Source organism: Felis catus, chromosome D2 (genome assembly GCF_018350175.1).
Source record: "Felis catus isolate Fca126 chromosome D2, F.catus_Fca126_mat1.0, whole genome shotgun sequence".
In the NCBI taxonomy this organism is placed as follows: Eukaryota; Metazoa; Chordata; class Mammalia; order Carnivora; family Felidae; genus Felis; species Felis catus.
The window spans coordinates 87916540-87939590 of record NC_058378.1 but is presented as its reverse complement, the minus strand read 5'-3'; the positions used below and the strand labels follow the sequence as shown (position 1 = coordinate 87939590).

At 48.9% G+C, this 23051-nt stretch overlaps 1 protein-coding gene and 1 long non-coding RNA gene across 4 annotated transcripts in view; both read right to left on the bottom strand.

The window, feature by feature from the left end:
• Positions 1-5930: 5930 nt before the first annotated feature.
• Positions 5931-14144, bottom strand: LOC123380972. The gene is made up of 2 exons (XR_006587464.1): positions 9033-14144; positions 5931-8692 (listed from the first exon to the last, which is right to left on the bottom strand). It is a non-coding gene; the product is annotated as an uncharacterized LOC123380972 (long non-coding RNA).
• Positions 14145-18710: 4566 nt separating this feature from the next.
• The window catches only part of LOC554344 (cytochrome P450 2E1), a 40108-nt gene continuing 35767 nt past the window's right edge, over positions 18711-23051 (bottom strand). For 2 of the 3 annotated variants that reach the window (XM_045039856.1, XM_045039855.1), the window contains exons 7-10: positions 22660-22801; positions 20896-21083; positions 20321-20462; positions 18711-19454 (exon numbers count right to left, since the gene is read on the bottom strand). In XM_045039856.1, coding sequence (XP_044895791.1) covers positions 19264-19454; positions 20321-20462; positions 20896-21083; positions 22660-22801 — 663 coding nt within the window. In that variant the 3' untranslated portion in view covers positions 18711-19263. 3 annotated transcript variants of the gene reach the window in all.

Below are 23051 nucleotides of genomic sequence, written 5' to 3'. Positions count from 1 at the left end.
GACATTTTAGCCCTTCTAAAAATGAAGACCTATCGCTCAGAGAGTCTGAGTAACTTGCACAAATCACCCATGTGACACTCTTCCACCCTACAACCCCCTTCTCCTCAAAAAGCCACCTATTCTGGAACAAGACATGGAGGAGAACAGAGGGAGAGAAAAAGCAGGCAGGTTTGGGTGTCGTGGGGGGGTGGGGGCAAGGCCGTGATGGAGTAAGTGAGGTGCCTGCCACACCCCCAGCTCTCCAGCCCCAGGAAGGCCTGTGAACCACAGAAATGGGCACATGTGAGGCCCGAAGGGAGGCAGGCTGGCCAGTGCTCTGGAGGGAAACATACCACAGCCTCTGAGGGCAGCATCCAGGATGGGGAACCTCCCTCTGCCTCCGAAGCTGGCCGTCTGACTGCACAGGGCATCCTTCAGGGCCTGGTGTCCATGTAGCACAACAATGGGATGCAGCGAGTACATGGGGCCATATTGCTCAACCAGGTGGGGAGAGTGGCACAGGGCACCTGAGCCCCTGCCCTGGGTCCCAGAGGCACAGGAACAGTAGAGGTGAAGACAGTCCCTCTCAGCAGCCCCAACGCCTGGCCAGCTCCCTCCCCTTCAATGTGTCCCAGCCAAGACTCGGGGCTACAGATTGGGGGCCACACCCACCTGGGGTGGGGGACAGGACACACCAGTGAGGAGGGGCAGCAAGCTGGGAGGTGATCTGGTCCTTGAGAGAAGGTCGCTGGGGAGGGTCTCCTTGGGAAGGCAGCATTTGAACACCAAGAAAGGAGGGGATGCAGGCAAGGGGGATATCTGTGGGAGCAGTCCCTGCAGAGGGACCCTCAAAGCCCTGAGAACTGAGAGTGCCCAGGTTGGGAAGGGGTGAGGAGGCCAGCGGCCACCATGTGCAGCCAAGGGCAGGAGGGCATGAGAAGCAGGGTGGAGGGTGAGAGGGCAGGTCCCGTGAGGTCTCCTCTGTATGTCAGACAGGGGCACTGGCTGCTGAGGGAGTGGGCCCCCCAGGGTCTCCCTGTGTGGAGCATGGACAGAGTGGAAGGAGGGGCATCTGTGGGCAGGAAGCTGGTGGATTCATCAAGATACCGAGAGAAGGCTGGATTCCCAGTGTCTTCTCAAGGTAGAGTGAGGGGTTTGCTGGGACATGGTGGGAGAGGGTGGTTGGGATGATTCTTGGCCTCTGGTTGGAGCAGCTATGGGAACACATCTAGCCCTTCTTGACACAGGGAAGCTGGGAGAGGTGGTGGGAGCAGAGGCACAGCTTTGAGCCCATCAGTGCAAAGTGCCCATGAGCTTGCAAGTCCTGTGGAGTCCTGGGCTGCTGGCCTGGGAGCTGCAGAACATTCTCTCTGATGGCCGTGTTTCTCAGAGAAATAGGAGTGAGCACGTCATGGCAGTCGGAGGGGATATTGTTGGAGATTTGAAAAAATAGGAGCAGGCAGGAAAGAGTCCTCTAGGAGAGTGGGAGAAGGGCAGGAGGGGACATCCTGGGGCTGCAGATGGCACGAAGGGGCCCAAGAGGTCAGGGACCAGGGAGTAGGGCCACCTGTGTCCTCAAAGCATGACCCTGCAGAAGCACAGACTCTGGGCAGGGAGCGAGGGGAGCAGACCTGATGCCAGGGAAAGAAGCACATGACTGGAATCCCGGCCACGCTGGGACAAGAAGGTGCCCAGGTGGGTGGCAGAGAGTGGAGACACTCCGTTGGGCACCACTGAATGCCCACAGTCAGTCTCTTCATGACCAGAGCCGGGGACTCCATGAGGGCCCTGCAAAAGCTTCTAGACCACAAGGCAGCCTAGGACACATCCACTCACACCCCCTCCCTCACTCAGGTCAAAATCCACCCCTGTCTGAGGACCCTGATCACCCTTCCCGAGTAGATGCCCTTGATCTTTGTGTCTGAGTCTACACGCACTGGACTGACAAAGGACAAGGATATAGCAGGTCTCAGCAGAGCTGACCTTGAGATCTCACAGGTGTAGCCAGAAAGCTGGATAGGTGGTGGGCACTTTGAGTCATGACAGTGTGGTGCACTTTTGGCAATGACCACACCGTGCCATGGACATACTCCTCACTCCACAGATGCCCCATATTTTAAGGTCACATGTCAGTCAGAATCAAAGCTGGCAGGGCCCTCTCATGTGAGAGACCATTAAAGAGGGCTTAGAGAGCCAGGTGAATGACTTAAGACACCACCACTAGTTAAGAGTGGAGCCAGTTTGGAGGGGTCACCCCTCGTGGTCTTTTCAAGAGGATCAAATAAACAAAAAGTAGGATATTCTAGCACAACTGAAAGAGACAAAAACGTCCCCAACACTAGCTGAGAAATCTCAGCCCAGTACCTGTAGCAACCCAGAGTACAGCTGGCCATACCTCAGGGGTCTTACCCTGGATAGAGAGGTGGCATGTCCCACAGTTTCACCTGCAGCATATTCCCAATGATGGGAAGGGGACGAGGGCCAGGTGGGAGCATAAGCCTGTGAGTGCCTCATCTTCTCCACAGAGTCGAACATCAGGAAAGCCGCACAAGCCACCAGGAGGGTGGGCAGACCCAACAGAGCCATGTCACTCCCCTGTGTGGGCTGTGGAGCTGGCACTCAGAACGCCAGCCACTGTTGGCATCTGCTGTTGAAGACGGTTGGTTGTGATTGCAGATCAAGTGTACAGGAGACCCACATGCTCCCGCACCACGTTTAGAAATGTAACGGGTTTGGCATCCTTAAAGCCACTTTACTCAGACTCTACACCGTCCCCAACAGGGTTCATCTTTGTCCCTTTTTTGTCACCCCCCCCCCACACACACACCTAATCCACAAGGGAAAATCTGGGTGTCTCTTGGTGGCCACAGACTGAGTCCTGCTCTAGCTCACACAGCCCTGGCAGGTGGAAGAGGGTCTTTAACTGGATCCCCTGACTCCCTCTTCTTCCAAATCACATCCCACTCTATCTCCTCCATCTTGGGCATCGGTGGTTCCTCCACCTGCAGCACCTTCTTCTCCCTTCCCACTGGGCCCCTGCACCAGCCGGTTCAATCCATTTAAGACACAGCAGTCAGAATCTCTTTTAAAGGCACAGATCAGGCCAGGTCATTCCCCTGCTGAAAAACCCTGTTGGAGATCTGAAGACACAGGAGCAGGCAGGAAAGAGCCCCCTCGGAGATGGGAAGAGGGCAGAGGGTAAAATCCAAAACCCTTAGAAAGACTTCCAAGACCCTCCTAGCCTGCCCTACGGGGCCTCCCAGCGCTCAGCTACAAGGACAGCACGCGTGATGTAGCCTCAAGGGCATCTCCCCCTGCCCTTCCCCCTGCTTGCAATGCCCTTCCCACCTCTTCTGTACACTCACCTGCACCATCAGCTCCCAGCCTCTCCTGCACTCTCACCACACTGACCTTTCCTTCTGTTATGTCGCAAGTGGAGATTGTACATTACCTTTGACGGGTCACTGTATTTGGACAGAGACCGTGGAGTTCAGGACAATGGGCTGGTGTTCACTTCACTTTGGCCCCCAGGATGGGGTCCAGCTTCTTCGTGCCTCCCGCTGGGCAGACGCAGCGCACTTTACAACCCCCTGCATCTTCTGTCTCAGGATCTCTCACCCTTCCCTACCCTCTTCCTGCTTCCATCCCATGGCAGGCTGCTTCCTCATTTTAACTGGCATCTATTTGGTTATCAACAAGATTGCACGAGATTAGTATTTTTAGGTTAATGGTCCATTTGTAATGTTTGAACTGTCATTTGCCCATTTTGCTAACGGGGTATTTACCTTATTGACTTTTCAAGATCTTCATGATGTAGTCAGTTTTCAAAAAAGGCAACAACATCTTCATCTACCCAAACAATAAACACGTTTACTTACTGGGCATATCCCCCAAGCATATATCAGTTTGTCAGATTTGATGTCAGGATAGTTAAGACAACGTTTTACATGAAAAATAATTGCCATTTACTCACTTATGGCATTATAAATTAAAGTTTGTTTTTTTAAGCTAAATCCTCATTTTAAGTGTGGGAACGATGCAAAGGTATGTGAGGAAAGTTACTACCTCTCCTCCGAACTCACCCTTGCAAACTCCCCGGGGTCAGCAGCCAGACACACATTGCGCCTGTTGGCTGCACATACAGAAACACAGAAGTGGGCGGGAGGTGGGGGGGTTCCAGTGCCACTGGACTATACAAAACAGGGCCCTGCTATACCACTAGCCTACTTGATTTTTATTCCCTCACCAATATTTCTTGGGCATCCTCCTAGAAATCAGTAGACATAGATTCTGGTCATTCTTTTCTTTTTGTTTAATGTTTTATTTATTTTTGAGACAGAGAGAGACAGAGCATGAATGGGGGAGGGTCAGAGAGAGAGGGAGACACAGAATCCGAAGCAGGCTCCAGGCTCTGAGCTGTCAGCACAGAGCCCGACGCAGGGCTCGAACTCACGGACCATGAGATCATGACCTGAGCCGAAGTCGGATGCTTAACCGACTGAGCCACCCAGGCGCCCCATCTCTTTCTTTTAAGAGAGAGAGAAAGAGAGAGAGACAGAGAGAGAGAGAATGCATGAGCTGGGGAATGGGGCAGAGGGAGAGAGAGAAAGAATCCTAAGCAGGCTCCATGCTCAGTGTGGGGCCACACGTGGGGCTTGATCCCATGACTCTGGGAGCATGACCTGAGCCCAAATCAAGAGTCAGACGCTGAACCAACTGAGCCACTTAGGCACCCCAATTCTGGTCATACCTTTTAAATGCTGCATAATATTCCAAGATGTGATACATGATAATATAAAGAAATTCTCAACTTTAATGTTTGTGGGCCCTGCTCTGGGCTCCCAGGAGAGGTATACTTGAACATTGACCAGGGTCAAAATGACTCTGCAAAAACTCCACGCGTGGGTCTATTTCTGCCCCAGCACGCTTTGTATATCTGCTTTGTTTAAAATATAACCAAGAAGGAACATCCCACACACAAAGATAAGCAAAAGGAAGAAACCTCCCTTGTTGCCACAAAATTAAAGCCCTACAGCCCAGCACACATTAGAGGCTGAAGATGAGGTCTGCAGCTTTCTGAAATGTCCTTTGTCTGATGGCTTGTGACCTTTTCTGTAAACAATGCGTCCAACCCTGGACAACCCTGGACCGGATGTCCTTCCCCCGCACCCTCCTCCTCTCTGTGAAGAGCATGTTCCCAGGCAGCCATCCTCACTTGGGCTCAAGGAATAAAGCTCTTTCTTCTTTTTAGAGATTCCAAAAGGTTTGCTCATTTTTGCATCACGCATCAACATACACCACACTTGCTAAGTCATTCCCCAGAAGGTGCCTTTGTGTTGATTCCAGGTGTTTTTGTTTGCTTTTTACCCCCAGTAAAGGATGCTGCCTTGAGGGTTCTTTCACATATATTTTAATCTTCTGTTGTTTCTATTCCTGTGGTTCCCAAAACAGGAATAATTGGATCAAAGGGTGTGTATCATTTTCCCTGGAGAAGGTTCTGCCAGATTACTTTCTAGAAGGCTAGAGCACCCCCTTTCTCCCGGCCCTGCATGTGCTCCCTGGTTCCCCACATCCCTGCTTCCGTGGGTCTTCAGTCACTGCAGTGTCTCCATCTGCACACTCTTGTTGGCACGTCCCATGTGCCCGCTAGAGTAGGTGAGCGTTATTTCTATTTCCACAGGACACGCTCCCAAAGTGAGATTGTTGGTTCTGCCGGTTTACTATCTTTAAAATATAATAATTTGAATTTTCTTATTTATTGACTACCTGTTCATTTTCTTTGTCCACCTTTCTCTAGTCTTTTTTCTACAGATTGTATGTGTTCTCCACATGTAAAGGCATTAAGTATTTGCCTATCACGTGAGTGTATATGTGCAAACTTCCCGGTGTTGTTGCTTTATGCTTGTAGTGAAATTTGCGCTACAAAAATGTGAAACTTTAATACAATCAGATATGTCTATCTTTTTTTTAATAGCTTCTGTTTTTGCTGTATTGCTTAGCACAGATTTGTTGGAATAGCTTTCTGGATTTTCTTTGTTTTATTTTATGTGTATTTATTTTGAGACAGAGAGCATGGGAAGACCACAACTAGAGGGAAACAGAGAATCCCTAGCGGGCTCTGGGATGTCAGCACATAGCCTGACATGGGGCTGGAACTCATGAACCTTGAGATCATGACCTGAGCCAAAATCAAGACTTGGACGCTTAACCCACTGAGCCACCCAGGTGCCCCTTTCTGGATTTTCTTCATAGCTAGGTGATTAATAGATAGATATTCCTTGAAAAGATGCTTTCAACAGAGCAGCTCCAGCATCTTGTGAAGAAACCTCAGGACTCAGCTCCTGCCTGCCCTTTGGCTGTGCATCAGGGGCTGGCTCCAGTCCCCTGCAGCAGCCCAGCCCCCGCTGTTGACCACCGACACACACAGACAACGAATGATGCTGAGTCTGGGTTGGCAGGAACTGGCTCCCATCAGACAGCATGCATTATGGGATAATATCAGGGGTTGTCCTGAAGCCCCCCTCTTTTTACTGAAGTGTCGTCCACCTCTGGAGTCCAAGTGAGGATGGCATCTGAAATGCTTTCAAAATAATAGAGTGTCTCTATGTGAACGGTACTTGTGCACATGGAACCTTGGAGCCCACAGTGTGAGAACACACTCATGGGGCCCTGGTACAGAGTAACAGTCCAAGGCTCTGTCCTTGAAAGGTGCTCTCCAACCTTGTACTGGTTCATCAAAAGCCACTCTGTACAATGGGAAATCTTACGGCAGTTCCTTGCCGTGTGGCACCGGCAATTAGAGCTTCTCCAAGTTGGGCTTTCTGGAGGTGCTCTGACTCCAGCTGAAGCAGGTGCCTGCTTAAACCAGAGGAAAAGGGGAATACTGGTCATTTATTCAACAGGTATGTATCAGGTCCCTACTCTGTGCCAAATACCATTCTAACCAAAAGGGAAATCTTCAGGGCACAAAACAGAGTGTGGCTCCCAGGAGCCTCCATGTTGTCTTTGTGGACCGTGTTCAGAGTTTTTCTCAATCCTCTCATTGATCACACAATAATTCTGGCAGGCAGCTGCTATTGTCCTTTCACAGATGTCCAACAGAGGCAGAGAGTGATCCAGTAGCTTGCTCAGGGCTACACCATTAGTGAATTTGGAAGCATGGGTTTGAAGCGAGGCAGCTGCACAGCTAATGGAGGTGCTCCTCTGGAAGGCTGCCCCTGCACTAGGTAGACTGGACCATTGGCCTCAGGCCTATCCCTTCATCCCAAGAAGCAGAACTAAGTATGTTTTCCAGGAAACCTGGGCCCTGCTCTCTTTCCTGGGTCAGTGCAGATGCAGGAGGCCGCCCTTGATGGCAAACTTCTCCCCAAAGGCACTTGGCAGCAGCAGGGGGGGCAGGCGGGCATCACTGTCCTCAGGTGCCTGCCAGGGACAGACTTTGAGGCCCCCTGACCACCGCTTATGTGGACACTGGTCAGAAGTTCAGGGAGAGGAGGGAGTGGTGTTACTTCCCTCCTTCCCTCCCCAGGCAGGTGAACCGCACTGGGCTCACACAGAGGAAACTGTGTAGCGACCTCCCCTGCTGCCCTCAGGTGGGACTTGTTGGCGATTCCGGTCAGGAGAGCAGTGTCCCGCCCAGCGGGGCCTCGGTGCTGTGTGGAGGTCACAGTGTGGTCCAGCCTCCGCCCTCGGTTCCTCTTTTCCCCCACTTGACTTTGGGTGATGTCGCCATATCCATTGCCCTGTAAAATAACTCCAGTACATCTGTTTTGGAACAAGTTTACTTTTCTTTCCACAACAGAAATTCCCTGCTTTTCATCTTCTGCCCCGCTAAAAAAAAAAAAAAAAAAAAAAAAAAAAAAAAAAAAAAAAAAAAGCGTTGGCATGATTTAGGGACCTCACACGGAAACTTAGAGACAGTTCCGTGTTTCTGCGCCTGGGACCTGGGCACGTGGACAGGGCTGCTCTCTCAAGGCCGCGGTGGGGGCGTCCTCTGCCCTGACCCGTGCGCACTCTGCAAATACAAGTGGACTATAGATCAATATTTGCGCTTGGCAGAAAGAACCGTCAAGGACTCTGAGAGGATTTGCAAAACCGCGGCTGACGGCCCCATCCGCTGGCGTGTGCTGGAAGCTGAGGCGAGCCTGGCAGGTGCAGGTGCGCCGCGCGGCTCCTGCCGCGGGAGGTGCCGGCAGAATGGGACAGGGGTCCACGGGGGCCCGGGGTGCTCGGCGTCCAGTGTCGAGGGTGCGAGGGAATTCGGAGGGGTGCGTGTACCTCTGTTGAGTAAAGCGGCGCGGTCGGTGCTGGTTTCCTAACCCGCTCTCACTTGCACCAACACGTTGCTGTGCTAGGAAGTGGTCCCGAGCCAAGCAATTTAAGCGGCGGGACACTTAGCACCTGCCTCCACAGCCTGCTGCGGACGACTTTGAGCGCGTCTCCTTTTCTCTCCCACAGGACATGGATGAACCGCGACTCTCGACGGGGGCGCAGGAGGCCCCGCCCGGACCGGGAGGGCGCCCGGGGACCGCCCACAGGAGGCGGCAGGCTGACCCTGAGCCCCTCGCCCCGCTCTGCACCATGATAGAGTTGGAGGACCCGGCAAGCTGGCTGAGAGCGCTCCGTCGTGGGCACGTCCCTGGGTCGGAGGAGGAGATGAAGCCCGCTCCGTCTGCGCGGCCCCGGTCCCCGGAGCTCCGTTCCAGACCTTCCGCTGCTCAAGCAGGGAACTGTCACAACCCCAGGCCGCTGCCCCAGCGGCAGTCCCCAGTCCCTTGGCGTCGAAGGGCCAGGCACCGACCTAAAGCCCCAGGCGCTCTGGCTTGCCCCGGGGGCTCAGGCGCTCCTGCCCCCAGGCTCGGGCCACAGGAAACGTCCTCACCCAGCCCAGTCCTGGCCTTTATCTTCCAGCGCCCAAGGAGCTATGGAGGGAGTCTGTTTCTCTGTCCCAAAACCCGGAGGGAGTTCCCTCCCAAACCAGGCTCTCCCACTGCTCCAGCCCCAAACACTCAGGTCCCCACCACCTAAGTAGCACGATTCTTGTCTTGGCTCACCCAGCGGCTTGAGCACCCGGCGGTTCTGCTTCAGCTGCGGAAAGCTTCCTTCAGATGGGAGTCCTGAGCCAGGATGTCTGGACTCCTGAGAAATCACATCAGGTCATAACTGACCCCAGTCAAAGCGAAGCATGTGTGCCAGGAATGCCTGGTGTGCCCAGCGTGGACAGCACAATGCCAGCCGGTTAGCCTCACTTCAGACCACAGTCCCTAAGAGAAATCACTAGTAGCTAGGGAAAGTCCATAGGCCCTTCCCTTGGGAAAGTGTCAGCAGAAAATTCACATGCATAAGTTGGCAGGTAAGCCAGGGATTGCATGAGGGCCCAGGGTCAGCTGGCCCCAATGGGTCCTCAGGCCACAATGGCCTGGTGGGTCCACCTCCCATGTGGCGGTCTTCTGTGACCCACTCCCATCCGGGCTCTCCGGGGTCACCAATCGACTTCTACCACACTGCAGCTCGGGTCTCCAAGGCCATGCAGGTAAGAGCCAAAGGCTCAAGACTCCACCTGGGTCCAATTGTCAGGAGCCTTTAGACAGCACCTGGCCCATCAGCCTGGCCCCACACTCCCACCTGCACACACCCCTGCTTCCCATCACAACATCTGTACAGACGCCTGCATGCCACACAGTATGTGCTTCATGTCCTACACACGTACATGCCTGGTTCATCTCTCTCTCTCACACACACAACACGCAAATGCTTGTGCACTTACAACACACACAGAGTCTTTCTCACTCTCACTCCTCCCTGGTCCTTTGATGGAGCATGCTACATCTAATCAAAATCCTTCGTTTTCGTACATGATCATCTCTGAGGCAGGAAATCCCCCCAGCGGATGGCCTCACTCCCAGTGGGAACACTTGTGATTTCTGAATCGGGCCTGTCCAGTCATTTTCCCCCAGTTTCTTGGGGATAACGGGACTCCTTCCCCAGTGGGGCTGCAGCACCTTGAAGTGGGTCGGCTCTGCTCTGGGCCAGTGAGGACACAGATCATCTGCTTCCTCTTAGTTCACCCTTGCACAACCTCACAGCCCTCCTCTCCAATTAACGATATATTTTAGTTGTTACTAAATCTGTCCTGAGAGCAAGTTGTATGCTTCTTATAAAGTAACTCTCTAGTACCTGTGCTAATTTGCAGCAGCTCCCAAGCCACGTTGATGCCCTGCCCCATGCATGCCTTGTCTAATTCTAGCTGCCTGAGCAGACCATGCCCCAGGGACAGTGCTCTCCCTGGGTGGTGCTCTTCTCCAGGGACAGTGCTCCCCGTGGGTGGTGCTCTTCTCCGTGAAATAGTCCTTCCTCAGTACCACCCTCAGGCATTCACTTTTCCTCACTACACTCCAGGAGCTCATTTTCCTTCCATGTCTCGAGGATACCACTTTCCTTGAACCTTCCATAACCCAAGGCATGGGAGTTACCCACAAATGTTGAGGAAACTGCAGGTCTGAGAATTAAAGCAGATGCCAGAGCATTTTTCCCCATGGACGGCCAACGGGAGCTGATATTGTTTTGGTTGTTGTAACTTTAAGATATTTTATGTAATGCCCGTGGTAAGCACACACACAATAATTGTGTGTAAGATCAACACAAAAGGAAACAAAAGGGCATTATGGCATGTCACTACAAAAAATGTCAGGTAAATACAAAGGAGGGCAGTAAGACAGGAAGGGAAGGCCAGAAAAGTGAGAAGACATACAGAAACACAATGAACAAAGCAGCTGTGGTAAGTCCTCCCTATCAGGGATCACTTCAGTGTAAATGGGTGAAACTTCACAATCTAATGGATCCAGCTCCACGTTGTCCGCAAGAAACTCACATCAGATCTAAGGACATACAGACTGACAGTGAAAGCATGGTGAAAAGACACCTGGGGCAAATAGTGCCCCAGGGAGAGCAAGTGCGGCTATACTAATAAGTGACAACATAGGCACTATGTCAAATATTGTTATAAGAGACAGAGGAGAACATTCTAGAATGATACAAGAGTCAACTGGCCAAGAAGATATAACATTATGCATAGCCATATGCACTATCATCAGAGTTCCTATACATATGAAGCAAACATTGGCAGAGTTCAAGGGAGAAACGCACCGATCTAGCAATAGTCATTGTCGTCGCCAATACCTCACTTTCAGTAAAGGGAAGAACAACCAGACAGTCCATCAATAAGGAAGCAGAGGACCTTCAACAACACTGTGGGCCAGTTGGATAGAACAGACACAAGAACATGCCCAACAATAGCAGAATACCCATTTTTCTCAAGAAGAGAGACTGCATGTTACATCACAAAATAAGTCTGAATAATTTTAAAATAGTGAAATCATACAACTTAAGTAGTTTGAAATCATACAGGGTGTCTTTTCTCATTATGTGTGATGAAACTAGAAATCTATACCAGAAGGATAATCGGAAAATCCATAAGTATGTGGAAATTAAACCATCAATGGGTCAAAGAAACCACTGAGAGATTAGAAAATATCTTGACACCAAAATAAGTAAATAAATAATTAAATAGATAGATAGATAGATAGAGAGATAAAGTAGACCACATACCATAACTTATGGGACACTGAAAGACTAATTACAGAGGGAAATATATAGCTGTAAACACTTCCATAAAAAAAGGACTTCAAATCAGCAACCTATATCTATACCTTAAGGACCTAGACAAACAAGAACACACTAAAATCAATGCTAGCAGAAAGACAGAAATAATATGGATTAAAGATAAACTGCATAAAGAATAGAAAAACAATAGGGAAAATCCATAAAACCAAGTTGGGTCTTAGAAAGATCAACACAATTGACAAACCGTTTGCTTTTTCACTCTGTTCAGCTTTGTCTTGCTTTTGGGTGGAAGTGGTTACCTCCTAGGCCCTTACGTGCAGAACTCAAACCAGAAGGCCTCTGCACCATTCTTGATCCTCGAGAGAGTGAAGGGCAGAGGGAAAGTTGTGTCCCCAAGGCTGAGAGGCAGACAGGCTGACACAGAGCCCGGCTTGCAGGAGCAGACCCACGAGCTGAAGGGGGAGGAAACCTGAACTGGGCAGTACAGGCAACACACCTACTCACAGGTGTGTCCCTGAAGTGTCGTGAGGTCGGACTCCAGGGCCTTGGCCAGATTCCCACAGTAAATATCAGAGAAAAAAAAGGAAAAGGGGAGGGGGAAAAATCGTGTGAAACACACCAGAGCACTGTTTTCTTAAAAGGACCTGCCCTAAGCGATACCTCATTACCCAGAGTTTCACTGACCCAGGAAGAGAAATAACCAACTCCAGCCCCCTTTAGACAACCCGTCCCAACTGGGGGAGGGGGAGAGCTTAGAAAACCTTGTGACAGTCACAGTCCTGAGGTACAGGCCCACTGATGACTAAGACCTGACAGTAGGCTGTGGAATACATCCCCTCCCCCTCCCCTCACCGCCACATCCCCAAAGGCCTATTTACTGCAGTTCCTTTTACCTGATGCATCATTTTCAGCAACCAAGAAAAGTTATAAGGCATACTAAAAGGCAAAAAACACAATCTAAAGATGCAGAGCAGCATCAGAACAAGACAGGGAAGGATATTGGAATTGTCAGAACAGGAATTTACAACAACTATAATTAATATGCTACGGGTCCTAAGGGATGAAGTAGAAAGCATGCAGGGGTAGGCGGGCAATGTAAGCAAAGAGGTAGAAATCCTAAGAAAGAACCACAAAAGAAATGCTGTATACACACATCACTATAACAGAAATGAAAAATGTCTTTGATAGACTCATTGGTAGACTGGACACAGCTGAAGAAAGAATCTATGAGCTAGAAAATATATAACAGAATCATCAAAAACAAAAAGCAAAGAGAACAAAGGCTGAAAAAAAAGTATCAGAATACCCAGTTCTGTAGGAGGACTACAAAACACGTAACATACATGTAATGGGAAGACCAGAAGGAGAGGGGACCAGAAGAAACATGGGAACAATAACAACTGAGGATCTCCCCAAATTAATGTCAGACACCAAACAGATATCTCAGAAAACACCAAGCATTCAATAAATGCCCAAAACACTACACTAGGCATATCATATTCAAACTGCAGACTATCAAAAAATAAGACAAAATCCTGAAAGAAGGTCAGGGGCAAAAACCATCCTACCTACAGCAGAACACAGCTAAGAATTACATCCAGGAGGAGTTAAGACAGTGGAGAAGTAGGGGGACTGGGATGTTCCTTCTCTCAAATACAGCTGTATTGAGGTCAGATTACTTACAACACTCAGGAAATCGATCGGTGGATCGGCAGAATGATCTCCACAGTTGGAAGGAGACAGCCTGGCAGGATTGAGGCACATATATGTCATTTGGGGAGATAAGCTGGCACAGCCACGGAGTGGAGGGAACCCCTTCTGTGCAGAGACAAAAGGGACCAGAGAGAGGGGCTGTGAAAGGGCAGCTTCCAGTTAGCACAAGAGGAAACCTCTCTGGACTACGGAATGGGGAGCAAGAAATAGAGAGTGTGGGTTCTTTTTGTAATCAGCCTTTGGAGCTGAAACTCAGAGGCTTTGAAAGTGCTTAACTTTCTCCAGAGCAGAGCCATGGCCTGTGCTTCTGGGAAGGAGGGAGCCGGCCCCAGAGTGCATAGCAAGGGATAGTGATCTCTGGAGGACACTGGGAGAGAACTTCCTAGAGTGCTTTGGGAAGAGGGGTTATTGCTTCCCAAGGACAAAAGACCCTGCAGATGCCAGCCAAAGGCTTTTCATCAGCAAGGTGGAGAGGCTCTACTCTTGGATCCACATGGTACCAATCCTTGAAGACATTAGTTTTTGAATTCCAGCCAAGAGCCAAGTCGAAGATGCAGGAGAATTGGGGCACAGGGCAAGCTGACCATCCTCACAACTCTGTGAAGAGCTGCTGAATAGCGTGGGTTGAGAGCCCCAGTCCAGGAAGGAGAGATTGACAGTGGCCCCCAGGGGAATCAGGACATGCTTATACCAAACCCCACCCCACCGTGCCTGGCAACTGCTTATTTACTGGAGCAAGACTGACTGACCCAATGTAGCCAGCCTCTGCTCCAGACCAGCACAGCCACCGGTCCCAGGCACCAACAGACGACAACTATTTCTTGGTTTCTTTTCTTCCACCCTCTATTCCTTTTTTGAAATCAGGCTCATAGTTTCTGATTTCTTTTTGGTCTCTCTCTCTCTCCTCTCTCTCTCTCTCTCTATATATATATGTATATATATATATAGACACACACACACACACACTTTATTCTATGCTTTTTCCATCTTTTCTCTTTCTTCTTCTTTATTTTCCTTTCTCTTTCTCTGGAATTAGCCTTCTAGTTTCTTGAGTCTCAGTTTGGTTTTCTTTTCTTTTCTTCCCTTCCCTTTTTCTCTTTTTATGAGATCAAGCTTCTCCTCCCTTTTGTTCAGGGTTACTTCAACAAACGTATCAAAGTACACCATTTAAAGGTCCAAAATCTCCACCACAGCAAGCTAGGAGGAGCTCTGCAGAAGAATTACCAGTGGGAAGGAGCAGCCAAAACACAACCACAGAGTGCATGCAGAATACACACACACACACACACACACACACACACACACACAAACACTTCCTGGAGGGCCAGGTCCTGGACAGTGTATGACCCCTTTTTAATAGAGTAATACTCTCAGGTGCAGGACACATAACAAGCTTTTAAAACATGCAAAAGACAGAAATTTAGCCAAAAATGACAAGGCACAGAAAGGTCAAGGAGAAATAACAGCCAGAGACTTGACCAAAACAGATATAAGCAATATATCTGAACATGAATTTAGAACAACAGTTATAAGACTAATAGCTGGGCTTGGAAAAAATATAGAAACACCAGAGAAACCCTTGCTGCAGAGATCAACGACCTACAAACCAGTAGAGATGAATTTTAAAATGCTATATCTGAGGTGCAAAAATAAGCCAGATGCAGTGGCAGTGAGGATTGAAGAAGCAGAGGAGAGAATAGGTGACACAGAAGATAAAATTATGGAAAAGAGTGAAGCTGAGAGAAGGGGAAAAGGAAATTACTAGATCAAGAGGGGAGAATTAGAGAACTAGGTGATTCCACGAAACAAAACAACATCCATATCATAGGAGTCTCAGGACAAGAAGAGCAAGAAAAAGAGGCAGAGGGTTTATTTGAGCAAATTATAGTTGAGAACTGCCCTAATTCAGGGAAGGAAACTGGCATGCAAATCCAAGAGGCACAGAGAACTCCCTTCAAAGTCAACACAAACAGGTCAACACCATGACATATCATAGTGACACTTGCAAAATACAAAGAGAATTTTGAAAGCAGCTAAGGACAAAAGGTCTTCATCCTACAAGGGGAGACACATAAGTTTAGCAGACCTGTCCACTGAAACTTGGCAGACCAGAAGGGAGTGGCAGGAAATATTCAATGTTCTGGATTAAAACAATATGCAGCCAAGAATCCTTCATCCAGCAAGGCTGTCACGTGGAAAATAAGGAGAGATACAGACTTTCCCAGACAAACAAAAACTAAAGAAGTTCAAGAGCACTAAACCAGCCCCGCAAGTGATTCTAAGGGTCCCCTGTGAGTGGAAAGGAGCAAAGACCAAAGGACCAGAGAACATCACCAGAACACAAAACCTACAGATAACACAATGACACTAAATTCATATCTTTCAATCATCACGGAATGTAAGCAGACTAAATGTCCAATCAAAGGCATAGAGCATCAGAATGGATTTTAAAAACCCAAGATCTATCTATATACTCCTATGAGAGACTTGTTTTTGACCTGAAGACACCTGCAGATTGAAAGTGAGGGGATGGAGAACCATCTATCATGCTAATGCACACCAAAACAAAGCTGGAGTAGCCATACTTATATCACGCAAACTAGATTGTAAACCAAAGACTGTAACAAGAGATGAAGAAGGCATTATATCATAATCAAGGGGTCTATCCATCAAGAAGAGCTAACAATGTAAATATCTGTGCCTCCAAATTGGGGCACCCAAATATATATATCAATTAATCACAAACATAAGCAAACTCGCCGATGACAATACCATAGCTGTAGAAGACTTTACTACTCCACTTACAGAAATAGATACATCAACTAGGTAGAAAATCAACAAGGAAACAAAGACTCTGAATGATGCAGTGGACCAGATGGACTTACAGATAAATTCGGGATATTTCATCCCAAAGCAGCAGAATACACATTCCTCTCAGGTGCAAATGGAACATTCCCCAGAACAGATCACATATTGGGGCACAAATCAGCTTTCAACAGGTACAAAAGGATTGAGATCGTGCCATGCATATTTTCAGATCACAACACAATGAAACTTGAAATCAACCACAAGAAAAACTTTGCAAAGCCCTCACATACATGGAGGTTAAAGAACATCCTAGTAAAGAATGAATGGGTTAATCAGGAAATTAAAGAAGAGGTTTGAAAAGTACATGGAGCAAATGAAAATGAAAACACGACAGTCCAAACCCGTTGGGATGCAGCAAAGGCAGTCCTAGCAGGAAAATACATTGCCATTCAAGCCTATCTCAAGAAGCAAGAAAGGTCCCAAATACACAGTCTAACCTTACACCTAAAGGGGTTAGAAAAGGAGTTGCAAATAAAGCCCAAAGCCAACAGAAGAAGGGGAAAAAATAAAGATGAGAGCAGAAATAAATGACATAGAATACTTGGAGCACCTAGGTGGTTCAGTCAGTTAAGCGTCCAACGTTTGATTTCAGCTCAGGTCATGATCTCACAGTTTGTGGGTTCAGGCCCCACATCAGGCTCTGTGCTGGCAGCACAGAGCTTGCTTGGGATTCTCTCTTTTTCTCTCCCTCTCTCTGCCCCTCCCCTACGCGCACTGTCTCTGTCTGTCTGAAAATAAATAAATAAATAAATAAATAAATAAACAAACAAACAAACAAACTTTTTTAAAAAAAGGATATGGAATAGACCCCAGTCTATGGTATTTTGTTACAGCACACAGGACAGACCAAGACATCCCTCCCCTCCCTCATGCACTCCACCCTCGCTTTTTCCATTTTTGCCAAATGTGGTTCAGATCACTGCAGAGTTTCTCAAGCTCAGACTAATTATCAAGGTGGGATTACCTCCTGTTTATAACCAAATAACCTAACCCCACTGTCTGAATCAGTTAAACATTTACACTATAAAGGCCCCCAGTCTCCATTCCAATGTTTTTTCATCAGTTTTGAGTACTTTAGAACTTTCCAAGAGCATTTTCTAAAATTTAAATCCCCAAAGCAAATTATAAGACATTTTCTTTTATTTTTCTGCTGGAAGCAGTGTCACTCACTCACCAGGTAGGTGTTGTAATGAAAATGACAGGCACCTTTCAGAATGGGGCAGCTGGTCTTCCTCGGCTTATGACTTGCCAATCTATCAATGTTGGGATTTGTTAGTGCCTCATGGGAGATAAGGTGGCATGCACATCCTAATCCCAGAATCAGTGGTTATGCTACCTTATGTGGTGAAGGGACTTTGGATGTGTGATTAAGTTAAGAATCCTGAAACAGGGAGATTAGCTTGGGTTATCTGCGTGGGCTCAGTATTGTCACATGTCACAGATTTTGAGTCTAGACTGCTCTCTTGTCCATCAAGAGAGCAGGTGCAGAATTGAATACAAGAGAGGCTAATGTCTGGGAGGGGACAAGAGCCCTGAGAAAGAGTCCTTTCTCCATATTTATTAGGATCAGAAGGCTCACATATGTGATGGACATGCAGAAAGAGACAATAAAACAGTGATCATTAACTCGTGTGTGTGTGTGAGAAAAGGGGCTTCAAAAGTATGCAGTTCTAGGGGTTTGGGTCAAGACAAATCAAAACCCCCGCTCTGAGCAGATAGCCGTTTACTGCAGGCACCAGGCACTGTGTCTGTTTATCTTAACTTTTCTAGGGGCTAAGGCAGATAGAGCATGCTACCTCAGAGTCCACAAGGTGTGTTTCTTGCTAATTAGCTCTGGGCGCTTTCACCCCATAGTGGCTTTCTGCCCTATGCTTTGTTTTACCTAATGAAGACTTCTGCGTGCTTTCATCCTGCTGCAGAGGCTTTCTGCCCCTACCTGTTCTTGGACGCTTTTGTCCTGTGGAGGTGGCTTTCCACTCTATGCTTCGTTCTAAGCTGGGCACTTTTGCCCTGTGGTGGCTTTCCACCCTAAGCCTCGTTAGCCCATTGGTGCAAGCTCAGAGAATTCTTAAACTTATTCCCCACAGTCACAGGACCCTTACAAGAGGCAGGCAGGAGGGTTAGCCAGAGAGAGATTGAAGGATGCTACAGTGCTGGCTTTGAAACATTACTCGTTTTATTCAGGAACACTTAGGCAGGATTTCTGTGTGCCACATGGTGTTCCAAAGGCTCGGCACACCCACCCTGTGCAGCCCTCATCCTCTATTTCGTGGAGGGGCTTCTAGCACACCCACAGACAGTCAGGGCCTGAAGGTTGAGCACAAAGGGACCTTTGGTGTGTGTCAGTGGGGTGGGGGCAAAAAGCTCTTGTTCCAAATTCCTCTTCTGTTTCACAACATTGTTTAATGCACTGAGCTGATAAATGATTTCCTCATTTCTGCCTCATTTCATGCAAGGTCCCCATGTGCCTAGAGTTTTTTCTTCCAGATACAAAGTCACATTTTAACGTTAAGAGATGATAACAGATGTCTATGTTGACTTTTCAGTCATATTTTAATCTTAAAATATAGCCCAGAAGGATGCTGACAAGTGAGTCCAAAGGGATACCTTCATGTCCTAGGGACAGACAGTAGGGGACATATTTTAGACGTGGCTAACAGGCCTTCAAAGGTATATTACTTCCCCCTTTTCAAAGTACACAATAGCATTTGTATTGCTTTGTGTGAACCCTGGTGACTGGGTAGCTCTGCTTTCCCAGAAGAGGTGTTTACACTACAATGGTCTCACTCACCCTTGTTTCCAGGGACTCGAATATAGATTCAACTAGGTCAACAATTGTTTCCATTTGTTTAATTAGTCTTACACAATCTGTTTTGGACTTGGCTGTCAAATTCTGTCTGATGAATGTGACTCTGGAAAGCGGCATCTCTGAGCCAATTTATTCCCTATAAAGCCCTGACTGCCCTTGATGAGACCGTGCGGGGAGAGTCCTCCTGGAGGCATCCAAGGGGATTTGGGAGAGCAGGAAGACTCCAGGTGCATCAAAGAGCCTAGGACAGGGGTCTTCAGGGCATGTGTGCCTCACACACCCGAACGGGGAATGACACAGAGCTTGTAACGGGGTGGGATTTTGGCAAACCCAATTGTGCTGGGACTGAGATCGATATCCTTGGGGTCAACGAGAGGCTTCAGGTTAAAGTGCTGCAAAATGGCGGACAAGAACAGGAACAACTCCATGCGAGCCAGGCCTTCTCCAACACACACCCGCTTTCCTGCAAGTGACAACAGTGCTGCTGAGACTCTGAGGCAGCCTCAAGACACAGCAGCACTGCTACAGGCGAGGTAGCAGAGGGGGTTGGGGGGAGGAGTTTGTGGCTAAACTGTCACCCTAAAGCAAAACTGACCCCTCTCTGTCTGTTGAAAGGAAGCACACAACACATTTCAGTATAAGAATATCTGTGATAGACATATTCCGGGACCAGCCTTCATACAGCTTCCGTCACCAGGACTCAGCAGCATAAGCATACGTTAGGTTGGGAGAGTGATCTCTGTCCAGTGCTCACCCTGACATCCTACAGGAAAGAAGCGGGGCCACAGCTGGAAGCCAAACACTCTAACGCTGGGTGTTACTGAGCTGGTTATGATCTTCCCTCCCACCAACCCCTAGGGAAAGACCCTGGAGAATGAGGCCAAGGGCCCAAGAGAGGGCCAGATGGTCCCATGATGAGTCCAGGTAATCAAACATTAGATTTTGCTTATTAACCCTTGTTTAAAATTATGGAGAATTAGGTACTAGAGTTTTGAAAGACGTTCACTAAGTGCTATTAAATACATAAGAGTTTCAGCACTGAATGAAATATCTGCTTTGCAGAAATAATAAATCATCTCATTCCCAGGACCTCCAGTAAGAGAATGTCATTTGGGCTCTGTGAACAGGGACAGACACGTCTGGGACATGTTGTGACCAGAAGCCAGGCCCTGGTGCAAGTGCATGGCCATGGCAAAGAGCACAAACCAGGGACAGACACATCTGGGACATGTGGCCAGAAGGCAGGCCCAGTGAAGGTACATGGCCTCGGCAGAGAGCAAAAACCAGGACAGCTCCCCGGGGAGGGGGCTACGTCTGCTCTCTTCTTACCTGCAGAAAATACCTTGAAATAATCACTATATTTGAACTTTCCACTTTCATTCAGAAAGTGCTCTGGCATAAACTTCTCTGGATCAGGGAACTCCTGGTTGTCAAACAAGAGGGAGTCCAGCGTTGGGACCACGACCGTACCCTAGAAGGAGCAAAGGCCTGTGTCAGTCCCTCAAGTTAATAGAACATGAGCTTCCTACTGGGACCTCCAGTTGGGGAAGTTGTTTGCTTAAGGACTATATGGAAGGTAGTCAGGAGTCAAGTGTAAATGGTGACAAAAGCTGGAATCTCATCAGAGGAGGAGCCCTGGGCAAGATTGTACCATTGTTGGTTTCTGGGGTTGGGAAATACCACAAACCCGAGGTACTGTCCCAGGGTCCCCTTTCCAGATTTTCTCCATTTCTTGGTCACCAGGCCCATGTGAGGACTTCTGGGAAGCAGCACTCTGCAGCTGGGATTGCTGGCCCGGCCCCCACCATTCAGCCACATCCGCCTGAAGGATTCCGCCCTTTGGAGGCTGGCTGATGTGCTGGCAGGGTGGTGCTCAGGGTGTGCAAGCCAGGCTCACATCTGACCTTGGGGATGACGTATCCTCTGAACATTGTGTCCTGGATTGCTTCATGGGGCAGGTTGGAGGGCAAGAGGTCGATGAATCGCTGAATCTCATGCACCACGGCATCCATATAAGGCATCTCTAACCGGTCCTTGATGGCAGGGATTCGGCTTGGCCCAATCACCCTGTCGATTTCTTCATGCAGTTTCTCTGCCACAACACGAACAGATGTAAAGGATCAGCTCCAGGCTGGCTCAGCACCCATCCCCCCACCCATCTGGCAGATGCTTATGGAGCACTGGCAGCAGTGCTCCAGGGCATGCTGGGCACCACAAGTGCCAAGACGACCAAGCTCTGTGAGTCTGTTTAAGCTTCTCGCATGTTAGCCTCTAGCTGATCATAGCTAATCCAGTTCTTGTCATTATGCCAGGAGTAGAGAACAGGAGGGTCTTAAGACCTTCTAGTTGGAGGATGGGGAGTCTGGGTGGCTCAGTCAGGTGGGTGGCAGGGCGGCCTAAGGAGGGGCTTTGGCTGGCTCTGCAACCTGTTCATTCCAAGAGCTCTGAAGCAGATACTGCGAAACATTAACACATGTTACATTTTGTAGTAGCGTATGGCTCTCAGTCATATTTATTTTCTTTTTCTCTATATCGTAAGTTACTCATAATTAACCATGTAAAACACTTTTTCAGTCTACAGTCCCCCTGGTACAGACTGGTCAGAAGTTCTCTCAGATTTGTGAAAGACTTTCCTCCAGGGACTTCTGGCTCCTTCACCCCTCAGCCTTCTGTGAGACAGAAAAGTCAATGGCCTTGGAGTCAGATGGACCAGATCTGATCCTTGACAGATCACATTCCACATCGCTGTGGGAAATTACTTCAAGCCCTATAATACCTACCAGTAAGTATTCAGTGTCCTGGAGTGCTTAGACCCATGCCTGGCACACAGCAGAAGCCATATTATTAGAAGTGGTAGCAAACAAGCCTTGGGATGGTGAGGGGCACCCTGGAGTGGAGCCCAGGGGAAGGGGGGACACTAGGTCTGGCCACTAGCCATGAGGGCACCCTCACCCCAGGCAGTGGCTCCCTTTCCTTCCTCTTTCCTGGGAGGTCAGCACCCTACTAACACATTGATGCCCTCTCAGTGCCTCTATTTGGCCCATGCCCAGGGCGGGCACCTCTGGGGCATGGCTCTATGCATGTGTGGCACCAGAAGCCTCCTGCCCCTCTGAGGCACTCAGAGCCCCACCTGGCCCCGGTGCAGGAGGAGCCCCTGGGGAAGAACAACGCTGTTCAAGGAGAGCAGGCAGCCTTGGGACACTTCTCCCTGGGGATCCCGTCTTCTGGTCCCCATTCTTCCAGTTGGGTCAACTATGCCATGGAGGCCATGGCCCCATCCCGCACTCTCTCTCTGCTCTGCCCAGGAGGCCAGGTCTGGCTCACGGGCAAGGTAGACATTATTTTCACTGTCATAGATAGGTTATATTATGGGCTGGAATGCAGGTGGCATTGCATTTTTATACCGGTGTTGGCTCTTTGTTTCTGAAATCAGATGTGTGTCAATGGCATGTGGTGGGACTGGTGTTCAAGAGTGGCATGTCCCTGTCATATACAAGAACACTTCCATTGAATTCATGCAGGTGATTCCAGTCTCACTCCCCTGAGGGTTAACAAGCAATGCCAGTTTCCATTTGCAGGCAGAAAGCAAAAGCCCAAGTGCTCCAGCCTGACCGGTCCAGGTGGGACGGCTGCATGGCCCCAAAATCTTTGCCCACTACTTGGCATACCTTCGATCTCTGGGTATTTCATGAGAATCAGGAGCCCATATCTCAGAGTGGTGCTGGTGGTCTCTGTACCCGCAAAAAACAGGTCAGCTATGGTGGCAGCAATGTTGTCAAAGGTGAACCAAGGCTCTTTGGTGTATCTTTCCTGCAGATATTAGAGACAGCCAGGGACTCTATAAGAGGGTGTCTTCAGGTGGATGAGAAAAGAGCCTGACAAGCCTGCCAGCTCCCAGGGAAGGGGGAAGGTGTGCGTGAGGCTATCCTGTGGAAACGTGATCATCTCCACCGCACAGTTAGCAGCACCAAGGCTCCCACAAAACTGGCCATTGGCAGGATTGTGCCCCTCGCCCAGGGTGCTGAGCCTTGTGCTCCTTCTACAGAGCTGAGGGCTGTCC